The sequence below is a fragment of the Mytilus californianus genome, unplaced genomic scaffold, assembly GCF_021869535.1.
Source record: "Mytilus californianus isolate M0D057914Y unplaced genomic scaffold, xbMytCali1.0.p SCAF_11, whole genome shotgun sequence".
NCBI lineage: Eukaryota > Metazoa > Mollusca > Bivalvia > Mytilida > Mytilidae > Mytilus > Mytilus californianus.
The window spans coordinates 38,230,945-38,246,459 of record NW_026262593.1 but is presented as its reverse complement, the minus strand read 5'-3'; the positions used below and the strand labels follow the sequence as shown (position 1 = coordinate 38,246,459).

Here is a 15,515-nt window from a genome sequence, read left to right as displayed (position 1 = left end):
CTGATACATGAAATAAGATCAAATCATACGACTTACTCATACTATAACTATTTATAAATAACTGAATACTAATAATTTACCAAACTATCCATTAAGTAAATATTTATAATGAATGTTGTTCTTTTTTACTTTGTATTTGTCTCTTATCGAGACTTCAATTCATTCCAATACAACCATGAAGGCGGGTCTGTATTAACATACTATACAATAATCGAACGAAAATATAGGTCTTGACTCATTTCAATGGGTGTATCATTAACACATTTTATTCTGATATCCTTTACTTATAATTATATAAGGTTTCATGAAAAATAATTAAGTTATTTAAGACATGCGAACTGTTTATGTTGCAAACCAAATTGTGATAAAATCCTACAGAAACAAACGGTATGGTTAGCACAAAATTAAAAAAAAAGATTTGGTATCCCCTATATTCAACGATTGTTTAATCCGACATAGGGTTATATGTACAATCCGATACATATTATGTACTTCTATCTTATCTAAAGACAATATGTCAGAGTTATATCATTTTCGACTAAAGGACACCTTATCATACTTTGAAAATTATATTTCTAGAAGAAATATCACACTCTTTTATTGTTAAAAAACTTTTTTTATTTGAGCGCATTTACGCATGTAATATTATACCAGAAACAATTTATGAAAAATCAAAATGACCATACAATTTTTGAATTATTTTTCATACGTCAACATCATATTCTAAAAAAGAAGCCATGATACCTCTGTCGATGTTGAATTAATTTCACCTCCCTTGTGTGAGATCACAGAGATATACTGTCGCTCAATAAAAGATTCCTCGTCATTAACGTCCCATGAGACTTTCAAACAACTCCTATAAATAATTGTGTTTACTCTTCTTGATCCTAACTGCTGAAACAATTCGGGTTTGCGACTGAAGGATGGAGGGGAATCATCAACCAGGAAACCATTTGACGTCGCTTCAGAGTAAAGACCTGTAACATTATGATCATCACTATTTGTATTGATCTGTAGTACTAAAAATGTAAACGATCGTATCGAAAAGGAATCCTAAAGTGACAATTTAAAAGTCGTATCGCTAAACCATATCAATATTGCATGATATTTATTAGAATTATATAATTCAATTACGAGATACATGTCTATGATGTATAATCCAGCAAGAACAACTGTATCTTAACAAGTTCGTTGCCACATTACAGAACCATGCACAACTTATAGTGATTAAAAAAAATGTTTTTTTCATTATTTTATTTAAGTATATGCAAGTAGTCATGCCACTTGTTAAATTTTACACATACCTTAATAATTTGTAGTACAAATTACAATAACTCAATATGAGTGCTGATACGATTGTCCTAAAAATCTTGTCTGTTAGATTTTTTAATGTTCTTTGTTGAAACAAATAAAACAACACAAGAAAGGACTACAATTGTTTTGAATATAAAAAAATACTATTTATATTATTTTACATGCGTTATGGCTCTGTTCCTATTATAAATATAATGTTTTTATAACTCTGGGTATCTACAACTACAATAAATGTACAATATTCTCTGATACCTGCTTTGTTGTAGGCTCGGACAGTTATGTAGATTCTGATGTTTGTTGGAATTTCATCAGTAATACTAGTATTTGAAAACACGGCTATATCTGTCAACGGCAGTTCACTCTTCGATATGATATCATCTCCTCCCATTAATGACCCCACTCTGATAGAGTATTTATTTAAGCCTGATTGCGGATCGTTAAAACCACGCCATGTTGCGGCTACATATGATCTGAAATTAAACACACGAAGTACACTGGAAAAAAAACAGCCAAACAAGATTTCATGATGCATTATGCTTTGGTTTAACTGTATCTATTTTCATAGAATGAACACGATAATCTTTCGAAAACTAAGATCGTTATCTGCGATGAAATTAGATTTTGTACTCGTATGTAGACGACTTTTTTTGTTTTCCGTAATTCTAAAATGCTTTTTCAGTTGGGGTTTTATTTTTTGATCATGAGCATACATATAAAATGTAGTTCCCGAGATACGTGCATCTTTAAAATACTTTTTTACTATGGGGCTTCATTCGTTCTGCTCATTTGAGAATAGATTCAATGAAAAGTAGACTGGCTTGTTGTTACGGTAAGTTAAACATATCCGTCGTCATCTGTGAAACAGATATTCCATAATGATCAACATTTCGTGATGGCTTGCGTAAAATTTTCGAAAGGTAAACCACAAATTCACCTTTTTGGCCCTGGGCTTTAGTAGCTTTCACGTAAGCACCAATAAAATTATGATAGAATATAAATAGGAAAACTCAATATTTATTGTTCTTTTCTTCATTATCAATTTCTTTTGAACACCATACATATATTTTTATCCTTTTTAATGTATTGTAAGGAATACAAATATATTATAATAATATTTAAGTACATATATTTTTAAATAGTATCAGTATTGGCCGTTTTTTAGATACCTTAAAGATTGATAATTTATGTCAATGTAATCTGCTCCATCCTTCACTTTTCCAATATTTGGGGGACTGTTATCAATTATAAATCCATCAGACGTAACAGATGAACAAAGGTCGGCTGTATTACATGCAGTTACTGTGGTATAATATATCTTACCAATAGCAAGATTTATTCCCTTCAAAACAAACTCTAAAATAGAATAAAATATATGCTAATTATGTATAAGTATATAGGCTGGTAAAAAATATCTTAAAGAGAGAGGCTAAAGATACCAAAGGGACATTCAATCTCAAATCAAAAGTCGCAAATAAGCTCACAGAACCACGGTAAAAACGAACAACGACCAAAAGACAGTGCATAACATAGCATAGAAAAACTAAAAACTGAGCAACACAAACCAAAACAAATACCTGGGTAACCTCAGGTACTCCAGAGGGAAAAAACTCCACATGTGACACCCGTCGTGTTTCTCCGGTAAGTATGTTAATGTTAAAAAGATGTCCGTTCTCATACTAATCTCATGGCTTTAAATATTTTAATTGACCATCACTTCGAAAAATTAATGTCTTTCGGAACTTGACTATATACATTTTTAATGAGTTTGGTATTTTTACTTAAACATTTTATATAAAAAAAATCAAAAATATAAGTTTAGGTACCATATATTATTCCAACATCATGTTCTTGTAATACGTCATCACAACCCACACAAGTTCCAACAGCAATTTTGTAAGTTTTTATTGTTGTATGTGGATCATAAAACTCTTTCCAGTAAGCACCAAGCTGAGTAGAGTCTATCTGAAAGTCGATATCAATCGAATTCATCTTATCTTCTTGCAAAAATCCATCAAACACTTGACCAACTTCCGGCGGAGATTGATCATATATGTAACCCCACGATGATGCAGTTATTACTAAATTTGCTTTATTGACTGCCTGTAAGGAGAATAGAAATAAGGTTTAATTAACAGTGAAGCAAATGGTCCATTCTAAATACTTTGCTCCAAAAAACTCAATTTTGAAAATTAAAATTAAAAACATTACAACGTATTTTAAAGTGATGATTACTTAAATTAGTATGTAAAAGACACAATAATTGAAATACATTTTTACTCCATGATCTGTAAATATTGTATAAAATTGATGAAACAAACATAATTGTGATCTATTTCTCATTACTAATCCTCCTGCTGTAAGACTTTAGTACATGAAATGGACGAGTGATACATCTGAAACCGGGTCACAGCGTATAGATATTCACATAATCCTGTAAACAACTTTCAGGAGGCACTAAATTGAAAACTGCAACGAAAGTTTTGTACCTGTGGGAAATTGTGTTGGAATATGTATATATCTATATTCAGTTAACAAGTAGCTGATGCATGTTGCATCCCAAAACGCATCAGACGGTATAAAATGTTCACATGAAGCACGATTACAAATTTCAGTTCGTAGTTCCTTAGACAAATGCGATAGAAATTTAAAGGGATTGACAGACGAGGATATAAAAGAAAAGGTGTCTCCTGCAGCTATAATTAGCATATGTAAATTATATCAATAGTGTATATCTAACCTTGACTGTTAAGAAATATGCATGTCCTTGATGCGCATCAACATCTAGGATAGGAACGCCACAGTCTTCAGTTGTCTCGGTGGATTGTACAATGTCCCCAATATTTGCTTTGGAACCTACTTCTAGCATGTAATATGCAATTCCACTTTCTAAGTCATAAAAGACATCTTTCCAGCTGAATAAATACGTCACAAAATGTAAGAATATTAAAAATCCGTTGCGTTTTGTTTTTAATACACCGGGATATATACTAAGGCTCCGTGTTGAAGACCATACTGTGACCTATAATGGTTTACTTTTATAAATTTTGACTTGGATGGAGAGTTGTCTCATTGGCACTCATACCACATCTTCTTATATCTATTTAACATTCATTCAGTCATGCTGAGTAAACTGAGATTAAGCTTATTATTCTTTATATATATATATATATATATAATTGTTTTCTTTTTAGTATCAAATTTATAATTAAGATCCATTTATTACATCGGAGATCCGTTTATTTGACAATCGCCAATGGCAGTCAGCAGGGTTTAAGATCATTTGTTGTTCAACCTGTTAGTTAAATGCTTTTTGTCAAAAGATACTTTTTCACTTTTTTTGGTCTTTTGGAAAATGTTGTTTGTGCTGTATTTAAACCGCTCTAACAAGAAATTTGTTTTGCATGCAAACCTATAAAAATTGCGGTTTTTATACAACGCAATCATAGGTTTGAACGTTGTTTTCAATTTAGACTTGTATATATATATATACACTCACCATGCTCGAATTTCAGTGAAACTTCTGATATGTCTGCCATCAATTAGAATAGGTCTTGATGTTAGATGCGGTGGAGTGGTATCTACTCTGATGGAGACAGAGTGTGCTATAGAACTTCTTCCAGAAAAATCAATTCCTTATAATAGATAAGTGAATTTAAATAAGATGTTACAACATTTGTTGTAATTAATCTCTATTTTAGTATGTTATTTTAGTATGACGTCCATTTTCACTGAACTAGTACACAATTTTATTTAGGGGACAGCTGAGGACCACCTCAGGGTGCGGGATGTTCTCGCTGCGTTTAAGAATAGTTAGTGGCCTTCGGCTGTTATCTTCACTGTGGTCGGGTTGTTGTCTCTTTGACATATTTCCTATTTCCATTCTCAGTTTTAAGTAAAATGAATGTGCCTTTGATATATGTTGGTTTCCTCATATCAATATTAATTCTTATCTGATTTTTCAATAGCTCTTGAAAGAAAATCGGGGGTGTCAGAAAATTTTTAGATACTGTGAAACATATACGGTAAATTTTTATTGGAAAACGTCAAAACACCTTTGTCCCAAAACAAATTCATTTAAAAGTAATATTCAATAATTTTAGTAATCATTTTTCTTTCTGTTTCCTTCATATTTTAAAAAGTTCATACATGAACAGATATACACACATACCTCTTACAGATGCAAAATAATCATGTCCGTTCTGTAAGTGAAGATTGTGAAATGTTACATGGTTCAAAACACCAACATTTGTGTATTCAACTATATCTGACCCGCCTTCCACAGATCCTGTTAATGACAAAACAGATATAAATTTGGGATAGTATGTTACCAAAGTATTGTAAACTAAAGCATCGAACTCTCAACGTGGTTTTTATCGAATTACAGTCTTCAGTCATGTATCAAATTTTATCTAAGACCTCATAAAGCGTAAGGGTAAATCTAAATGGAAAGGGATCACCGTATTTTCTGATGAAATTTTTGCCAAAATAAGACTTACTGTATTCTACACATACACGATACCGTATACAATAACAAGCCCGGTTAACATAATACCCTCTAGAATTTTCTTACGAACATTTCTATGTGTTTAGCTTTTTTAACGAATGGCTTTGAAACGGATAAGAATTATGAATATTTCACACAACACCTTGGGATGTATATTCAAAATGGATTTACCAGTTTCCCGCAGGCCTAGGGCTGATTTGTGAAACACTTACGGAATTTTTGGTTTTAAATCTTGTCAATTTATTGATTTCTCTTTCCTTTTTTTTTAATTAATCAATTTTATTGCACATTTGCTGTTAACAATTTACTCAATCTACAGCTTCAATTAAGTATCCCTTTAAATTAGTTATTGAATACCTAGGGAAAGATATTCAATAAGGTATATCTATAAAGTAAGTTATATTAATACAGATCAATACATTAGAACAATTCTACATAATTTTTTTTTTACCGGAATACGGTACGTTTCTTAACCTATACTGTATATGATTTTTATTAAAGCTTCACTGAACCGCGAAATTGGTGATGTATTGATCTTTGATACTGATAGCATGACTCTTCATCCGACAATAGAATTTTGAATTTAAAACTTTTTGTTTTGTTTACAACACTGAATTATATAAGAAGTCTTGGATGATGAGGTAAAAATGTTTTTTTTCACACATTATTTTTTAACAGTAAATGTTAAAATGTCTATGATAAAGCCGAAGATCGAAAGTTGATCGAAAGTACACGTAGTCTTCAAATTACACATGTATGCAGTAACGTTGCATTGTGTTGTGTATTCTGCTCGCTCTCCTGCTCATTATAATTTTGCATTGTGAACAGGAATAAACATATTTAATAACAATACTAATTCAGTGTAGCTGTAATAAATTATAAAAGAGTAAAATTGCAAATTTAAGTTAATTTATCTTTCCAGCTGTTCTAGTCATTATGCCACTGATGAGCAACTGGCATATAACATTATATCTTCGAATTTTTCATTAGTTTATATACATAGACACATAAACACATCATATATACCAGGATTTAAATTTTATATTTGCGCCACTGATCCCTCCTATCAAACAATTTGGAAATATATCTTATAATGTCTTTAAAAATCTTGTTGATTGTTATTTTTTTCACTCTTGTTTGAAAAAGGGATCCTTTTCATTGCCTAATATTTTGAAAATATCGAAGTCTTTAGTTATATTTGTCCTACCAATAGCAACTTGGTATTGACGTATTCCAGTACTATGACTTGCTGTACCATATTCTTCAATATCCACAAATGATTCCCAACTCACAAACATATCAGAGGTTGTTATCTGAAACTAGTACAAGCAAAAAAGCAAACTGATAAGACAGTTGGAAAAAAATAGTCATGTGATAATGAAAATTGATTTTTGGGGCAATTCAAGTAAGTCAATGCACATGTAAATTACTATATAGTTCTTATTTTCGCCCTTTTTTATGGGATTCATTTTGCTCAGTCTTTAGTTTTTGATGTTGTGTTAACTACACTGTCCTTTCGTCTGTTTATTTTTTGTTTTTGCCTTACCGTTAGCAGTTTGTCTTTAACTGATTAGTTGAATTTCCCTTTGTCATCTTCCACCTCTCTTCGTTGATTCGTTATAAGTACATGTATTTACCAAACATGTTTTTAGTGAGTTTGAAATTTTTCATTTATTGGTATTACCTTTCTTAATTTATGTAATTAAACAGGATATATAGCGTTTCGATTATTACCGATTGTGCCTTTTTCTTTGAGTATTTATTTTTTGCACGAAGCACAAATTATCATAGAAATATTGCAACATGGGGTAAGATCAAACTTTTGATTTTAGAGTTTGCTATACAGGCAATGGCAATTTCGAAAAAGTGATATTGCGCTACAGATTAACCATAAGTTAAATTTCATATTCAGACGTAATATATCAACATCATATGTGTATACAAATTTCAAGAGTTAAATCTTAAGCAATATCTCCCTTTATAGCAGGCATGGGGCGAATTACATTGCAATGTAATGCATTATATTACAATTACTTTGACCAAACCATGCATTATATTACAATTACAATTACATGCATTTATCAAAGTAATGCATTATATTACAATTACTTTTGCAAAGTAATGCCTTGAATTGCACATTACATTTGAAAATTTTATTAAGTGAATAGAAAATTAAACATTTTGAAAAACAACTAGAAGTCACAAAAGATTCAACCGTATGCAGTAACTGTTCCATGAATTGAATATAAGTATACATGTAAAAAGTCTATTTAATTCGACTTTTACAATTTTAATTATTTGAACTTAATGTTGACTTTACTTTTATAAATATACTTTTTGTTGTTTTTTTTTATTTTAAACGAAATATTTAATTACTGTGAATTACTTCCCTAATTATAAAATAAACATAGATCTTAATTAATGAACAATTGTCTAAATGGTGAAAATATTGATTGTAAAACAAACTAATTAGTGTTTTATAACAAAGTTTAATTATCTTTTATTTAAGCAAGACAAGATATTCTTTGATCTTATGACAACAATACAGTTATGCTTTTCAAATATCAATCTTTTTATGTAGGAAAATGTATGAAATAAGATGAAATAAAGAATATATTCTAATGATTAACATATTCTTAGTTAATCAAGAAATCTTAAAATTTTGTTAAGTTAAAACTCAAACAATATGTAAAGATGTAGTATGTGAAAAAAGTAATGACATGTAATGCCATGTAATGCATTATATTACAATTACATGTAATGCACAAATTGCTGCATTACACATTACATGCAATAACTTAGAAAAATGTAATGCATTACCATGCATTACAATTACAAATTTGCATTACCCCATGCCTGATTTATAGATCAAAATAAATACACAGAAACTGCCCTGGTAGTTCTTAGGTTCAATCCGTTTAAAAGTTTCACTTTAAGAAATTACAGCCACATTTGAAAAAATGTTCCAACCTTGTACTCTACTTCTGAAGTTGGTCCTATCCAAACTTTCCCCGTTGTAGGAGGTGTAAGATCAACTGTGATACCATCACTGCATACACTTGTTTCCTCCAGTACTTCTGTGTACGTCTCATACTCAAGAGTTTTTGATGGAGCATGAATGCATATTGTGTATCGTTTACCGTGCTCTAGAGGACTTTCGTCTTTGAATAAAACATTAATATAAGCACTTTCTGAAAAAAAATCATCCATAGGTCAATTATAAATGTTAATAGAAAAAGGAAGATGTGGTATGTGTGCTAATTAGAGAACTCTCCATCCAAGTGACAATGTATTAAAGGTAAACAATCATAGGTCAAAGTACAGCCTTGAACGAGGGGCATTGGCCCAAACCGAACAGCAAGCTATAAATGGCCCAAAATTAACCTGTTTTAAAAAAAATCAAAGAGGAAAGCCATCAGTCTGGTGTATATAATAAAAAAACCAAGAAACCACATCAAAAAACGACAACCACTGAATATCAGGATTTTAAGTACTTTTGAAAATTAGATTAGTTGTATAGCTCTTTATAATTGCAACTCCACGAAGAGTTTACAATACTAACAATTATGTCATTAAATATCTCTCATGTCCTACAGAATTCACCTAAGTAATTTAGGGAACATTTTAAACAACAGAATAAGTTTTAAAATTAGATTTTACAAATAAAATTCTTTATGATCAATACTCTTTTTTTTTCATTTCATACGTAATAAGAAGCAGTGTTCAATATAAAAATGTAATCATTTCCTGGAAAGAATTGTTGTATTACCTTTGTCGGAAAAGTTTGGCATGTCCCTTGTAAAAAGTCCTTTAGCATATGATGAAAGTGCTGCTAATTAATATTACTATCGGCAATTTGTACATTTTTCATTTGATCTTACTGCCTAGTATTTGTTAAGGTAATGGACAGGATTTGATACTCGAAAATATCAGGCAATGACGTGACGTCACGTATCAGTGCATCAACGTCGCGTGTTCATGTCCATATATGATATACTTCTTGATCGAAACAAATGCAATTATTCTATATTTAATATTTTTTACTGGAGAACTTTTACATACATAAAACATACACCTTAGTTACTTCATTTTTCGTATCATGTTACACTATTGTTTCAGGTAAGGGTGAAGGATGGTACCCATTAAAACGTGTAAACCCGCTGCATTTGTTTGGACCTGTTCTACGCCAGGAACCTGATGTTCAGTGATTGTCGTTTGTTGATGTGGTTCATAAGTGTTTTTCGTTTTTTTTTTTAAATAGATTAGACCTTTGGTTTGATATCCCTTATAGCTTGCTATTCATGGTGAACCAGAGTTGTCTAATTGGAACTCATACCACATTTTCTTATATTTATGTCCAAGATTGTTACAGTTGTACTAATCTATACTTTACCATTATCAGACTGACCTATGTAGAGATAATTTTGATGTAACGTTTATGTCTACATTTTCACCAGTTGGCATGCTTTTTTTATTTCCTTTCATCATTACATATATAAATACAAGTGAGACAGCTACAGAAACATGTCTATGTCAATTGTCTATCAAAATATGATACAAACACCAGTGAACAAGATTTATCATGATACAATGTAATATGCTTCATGAAATAATAAAAGACTCCACTATGATGAATACAAAATTTGATAAAGCAAAACGTCCATCACATGAATGTATTTAAGCTTTTGATTTTGCCATTTCATAAAAAACTTTCCATGTTGAACTTCCCTTGCAGTTTGGTATTTTTGTTTTATTATATTTAACGTGAAATGCTAGATTTTGATTGGGTAATACTAGGGAGATAATTTACTTTATCTATTGTTTCAGTTGGCGACAATTTCTTTGAATGTCACCCTCTCGTGCATTCAGACCAATCAAAAATCGACAATTTTAATGACAATGAATTGAATTTACATCAATAATTATAAGAAAATGCTCATGGTCATCGTTCTAGCCTCAGAAGAACTTTTTCGTAGACTGTCAAAAGAAAATTGTCCATTTTGTTGTTTTTCTAATAACTGTTACGCTGTTATGTCCGTGACGTCATAGTTAAGTACTTTAATTTTGAAATTTAATCGTAAAAGACAATAATGATAGAACATTCAGTATAATAAATTAAATAACACACCTACAACACTCTATTGTCAACCTCGGCTCCGCCTCAGTTGACAATGTTTCCTAAGGATAACAATCTACTGTAGCACCCTCTCAGCTATGTGCTATTTATATAATATTACTTTTCACATTGATATCTAAAACATCTTTTATAATGAAAAAAAATCAATAACAATTTGCAAATATTTTACCAGTATGTCCACATGTAACAACATCAGGATGTGAACATGGATCTGAAAGACGAATGCTGTTGAAATCCTTGTAGTACGTTAAGGCATCTAATGTTTTCATTTCAATCACTGCCCAAGTAAAATCTTTATGCTGCAGTGAGTGCCACACAGCACTTAAAATGTTTTTATACGGAGTGTAATCCGTGTCTTCAATATTCCATCCTCCAGTTTCTTCAAGATATATTTCTTTACCATATCCATCTATTATTGAACCGTCTAAAATACAAAAAAAAAGAACACTTTAAAAGATTTTGACTTTTCGTATATTTTATTTATTGTTATAATAAAATAATTTGTGAAACTCTTGACTGATGTTTTAATTGGATTTTTTAAATGTATAAATACTAGCAAAAGTAAAATAAACACCCATGTTTTTGTTGAGAACATACCTCCGTTCAACTGCTGCTCTCCTATAACATCTAGGACTATTTTTGGAACAACATCTTTACCATTGCACGGTTTTATTTCAGCAAATGTTGTCTGCCACACACCTGCTCTATTATATCCACGTAAGGCAAATATACGACATTTTGAAAAATCAATCTGCCCAAGCAAATGAATTGTAAGCTGTGACTGTAAAAAGCAGAACATTTTGCTTTATTGTCCAAATACTCATGATAATAAATCTGACTGGTGGAAGATTCATTTCAAAGTGAGTATACGTATTGAATGCATATAAAGTCTGAGAAAATGTTATCTAAAAATGTTTGAATCTTTACTTGCTATATAAAAAAGCGTGGATTTTCGAACCGATTGATATGTTGTTCTTAACCTTTCCATTATTTGCTACTTTAACACAGCAAAAGGAAGTGTCCATGCCTATTTTTTTGTGTAAACATGTACATTATTCCGATAGGCTCCTTGATAACCTATATTTAAATAATGTTGAAACAACAATGTAGAGTTATAAATAATTATACTTAGATATTTTCCGATACAAAACAATAATATATGCAACTGATAGTTTTAATATCAATTTTATAAACAGTTACTTTAAAGAGCATCTGAGATCACCCTCGGTATGATTTGGTTTGAGTTGCTCAGTGTGGTTTTTTATCTTGAGTTTTGTGTAAGAGTGCTTAGTTGTTCGATGTTTGCAATGACAATGTCAGTTTTATTTTTTACTTATGAGTCTACATATCCATAGGTTATATTTCGCCTCTGTTTAACTACCGATTTTGACGTCCGTCGTAATGTACATAATATAAGTAACATTTATTTAGTTTACAGTAAAAATCATAATAGAAAAAATACCATACAGTGCAAGTTAAACTTGCAAAAGCTGTAAATAAATTTTATAAAATCTGTGATTGTTTTACACTTAACTTATGGCATAAACATATATAGATCTATGATCAGACACTTTATCCAGAAAAATAAACCTACGAAAGAGCTGTTTACTGCTGATATTCCATCTGCTTTTAACCAAGAATAATATATTCCATATGAACTATCCTGCAGACTGTATTCGTAAAGTGATACTACTCGTCTTGCTTCATCTTCATCCACAATGTCCGGATCATACATATTAGCAAATGTTATTTCCATCTTAAAATAAACGCAAAAAAATTCTTTAAAAAAAAACCTTAATATGTATAACGAATGAAGTTGTGATTTACATTGAATGTAATTCAGTAACATATGAATGATTCTCATTTTCTAGTTTATCCGTTTTTTATCAATTTTTGTCTCTTTTTTTTACCTTTTTTATGGTGTCTGTCTGTCTGTTGATATGTTTAACATTGCAATAAAAACCAACATAACAATAGGGTCACAATTAATCGCTACTTAACAAAATTAATCATTGTGCCTTGTTACAGCATAAACTTTAACGTTAAAATAAAAATATTGGGTGATTGGTTGTTGCTTAGTTAACATCTAGGGATAAATTAAAAACACATCTACAATACCTTATCTGTATTGTTAATATGATATTTGTATTCAATCGATATTGGTCCTGCAACAGGCTTGTCTGGTATGATTGTGACACCACTAGTCTTAAGTGCAGGAAAACAGACATCGCCTGCACAAAACTTCAATGATAATCGATATGTTCGCCCAGGCTCAAGTGAAAGATCTCTCGCGGTCAGCTTTGTGTTTTGATTGATCGAAATATATTGGTAGTCCATTTCATTAAATGTGCTCCAGAAATCTGAAATTTTGAAATTGATCATTAGTTTCTTTGAGTTAAATGTCTACAATGTTTATTCAACACATGTACTGTGATAAAATTCGTTTACTTTTTTTAACCTTATACGTAAACCTTCTAGCTAATGTTTTCACAATAGAATTGCATTTGTGTTTTAGAAATAAACAATAAACATTTAATATATATATAATGTTTAAACCTGCAAAAGTATGTATTCAATAACGAAGTGCAATTAAAAAAAAACAAGAAAAAAATAAATGCTTTTTTCATTTAATGTAGATATTTCGTAATATTTGTAAATAATTTCACTTTCTTTATACATGTTATCATTATTGTATCAAACTAACAAACATATACTTTCTTAGCCAATCACAGCGCATAAGATGAGCAAAATAATTACAATCATAATTTTCAAACATAATATGAAAGTAAAATAAAAGTAGGTTAAACAAAGTATAATTTGAAGTTATGATTTTAATAATTGATTAACATCTAATTTAATTTTTTTTTATAAAATAATATATATAATATGTAAAATATATAACATTGAAAATGACATAATAGTATAAATTAATTATTATTTTTTATATCATTTGTGAACGTAGTAGGAAAAGGTAAATGTTACACTTTTGGGATAATTCCAAGTCACGACGACTGTTTTGCTTGCGTACTTTTACAGACACCATCGTTACTTGGTTGACAGTTATGAAATATCTGTGTCACAACTGACTTTGCGCCTTCTCCTTTCCTGACTAATCAACAAAATATGACTTGTCAACTTATTTAACATTATAAGCAACACACCGGGCGACATTTGAGAAGCACTGAATGTTAACTTTTCAGAATATTTGCATACTCCCTGGAATTAATATAGCTTTAAATGTGCCCAATTCTTTTTGTAGATTCATAATTTGCCGTGTGTCTTTTCCATATAATGAAACATTAAGTGACTTTCATACAAGTGAGAGAGATTTAGCAAGCTATAAAACCTGGTTTACTCCACCATTATGAAAATCCTTGTACCAATCAGAAATAGGACAGTTGATTTCCATTCGTTTGATGGGCTTTAGCTTTGATTTTGCCATTTGAAAAGGAACTTTCCGATTTGAATTTTCCTAGTAGTTCGATTTGTTTTGTTCTTTAATTTTTTTCATCACTTTTAGTTTGGATATTGGCTTTTCTGTACTATTAGGTCATTTATATGATATTGGCCATTTGTACCTTATTTAATTTTTATCTTCACAATGTACTTTTGTTTTTATTATTCATGTTATTCTTACTCTTTTGTATGAGTAACTATTTAGTATTTACCACCAAGCCAATGCCGTTCATCTATACTCCAAAACGCATGTGTTATGTATGGTAGATATTCCAATGGAATTTGAAAATATATGCTCAAGACAGTAGTTGATACTTGAAAATCCTTGTCAGCAACACAATTTGGTCGTGTATCCTGTTGAAAGTAAATATAACATTGAAACGTAACGAAATTTCTCTCCTAACCAGATTGGTTATAGCATACGCACTGTGTACTATTGTATTCGCATTTTTCAAAAGATACGCCAGCATAAATTGTTACTAATGATTGAAAATGCAAACCATTTAAATGGTTAGATTGGATAGACGTCCTTTTTGTCCTCTGACAATTGCACTATATAACAAAACACATCAGTTTCGTGGATCTTTATGTTTCTGTATATTTTCATATTTTTTTATGATACATGTGATTATATATACTATATTAAAATTTATACACATAAGATGTCTACTTCCAGTGTCAGCAATAAACGTTGCTACACTAATCTGATTGTTAAATTGATTTCTTCGTCAAAGAGTAAATGGTACTTTTATAACGCTGTAATGCTTCAAAAGCACGTGTAAAATTTACTTTATTATAAGCTTGGCATCTCTGATATCTTTTTTATTGAAAAAGGGTATATATTTGTTTGTGTTTCCTTCAACATACCTGATCATGATGGCTTGCATTTAATGGTAAATTGTCTGGAAAAGATTAAAATGAGGTAGATAATTGCAGCTGAAGCTGATTATAGATTTAAATACATATATAAATACATTTCGGTGTCATTATTTTGTTCTGTACGTTCTCTTTCACCCATCTAGTACTTAATATCAGAGTACCCAAATAGCACCCATTTCGCACAGATGGCAACGGATATATAATACAAGTTGTCTTAAAGATTTT

At 30.5% G+C, this 15,515-nt stretch overlaps 1 protein-coding gene across 1 annotated transcript in view; it reads right to left on the bottom strand.

Annotated features, from left to right (window-relative positions):
* LOC127720030 (uncharacterized) overlaps positions 1 to 15,310 on the bottom strand; it is a 35,086-nt gene extending 19,776 nt beyond the window's left edge. Inside the window, exons 1-15 of the mRNA XM_052226442.1 lie at positions 15,279 to 15,310; positions 14,624 to 14,765; positions 13,074 to 13,315; positions 12,550 to 12,711; positions 11,553 to 11,736; positions 11,125 to 11,379; positions 8,789 to 9,009; positions 7,026 to 7,137; positions 5,483 to 5,599; positions 4,811 to 4,946; positions 4,052 to 4,226; positions 3,138 to 3,414; positions 2,481 to 2,667; positions 1,567 to 1,784; positions 745 to 977 (exon numbers count right to left, since the gene is read on the bottom strand). Of these exons, the coding sequence (XP_052082402.1) occupies positions 745 to 977; positions 1,567 to 1,784; positions 2,481 to 2,667; positions 3,138 to 3,414; positions 4,052 to 4,226; positions 4,811 to 4,946; positions 5,483 to 5,599; positions 7,026 to 7,137; positions 8,789 to 9,009; positions 11,125 to 11,379; positions 11,553 to 11,736; positions 12,550 to 12,711; positions 13,074 to 13,292 (2,496 nt within the window). The 5' untranslated portion in view covers positions 13,293 to 13,315; positions 14,624 to 14,765; positions 15,279 to 15,310. The remainder of the gene's footprint in view (positions 1 to 744; positions 978 to 1,566; positions 1,785 to 2,480; positions 2,668 to 3,137; positions 3,415 to 4,051; positions 4,227 to 4,810; positions 4,947 to 5,482; positions 5,600 to 7,025; positions 7,138 to 8,788; positions 9,010 to 11,124; positions 11,380 to 11,552; positions 11,737 to 12,549; positions 12,712 to 13,073; positions 13,316 to 14,623; positions 14,766 to 15,278) is intronic.
* Positions 15,311 to 15,515: the final 205 nt, after the last annotated feature.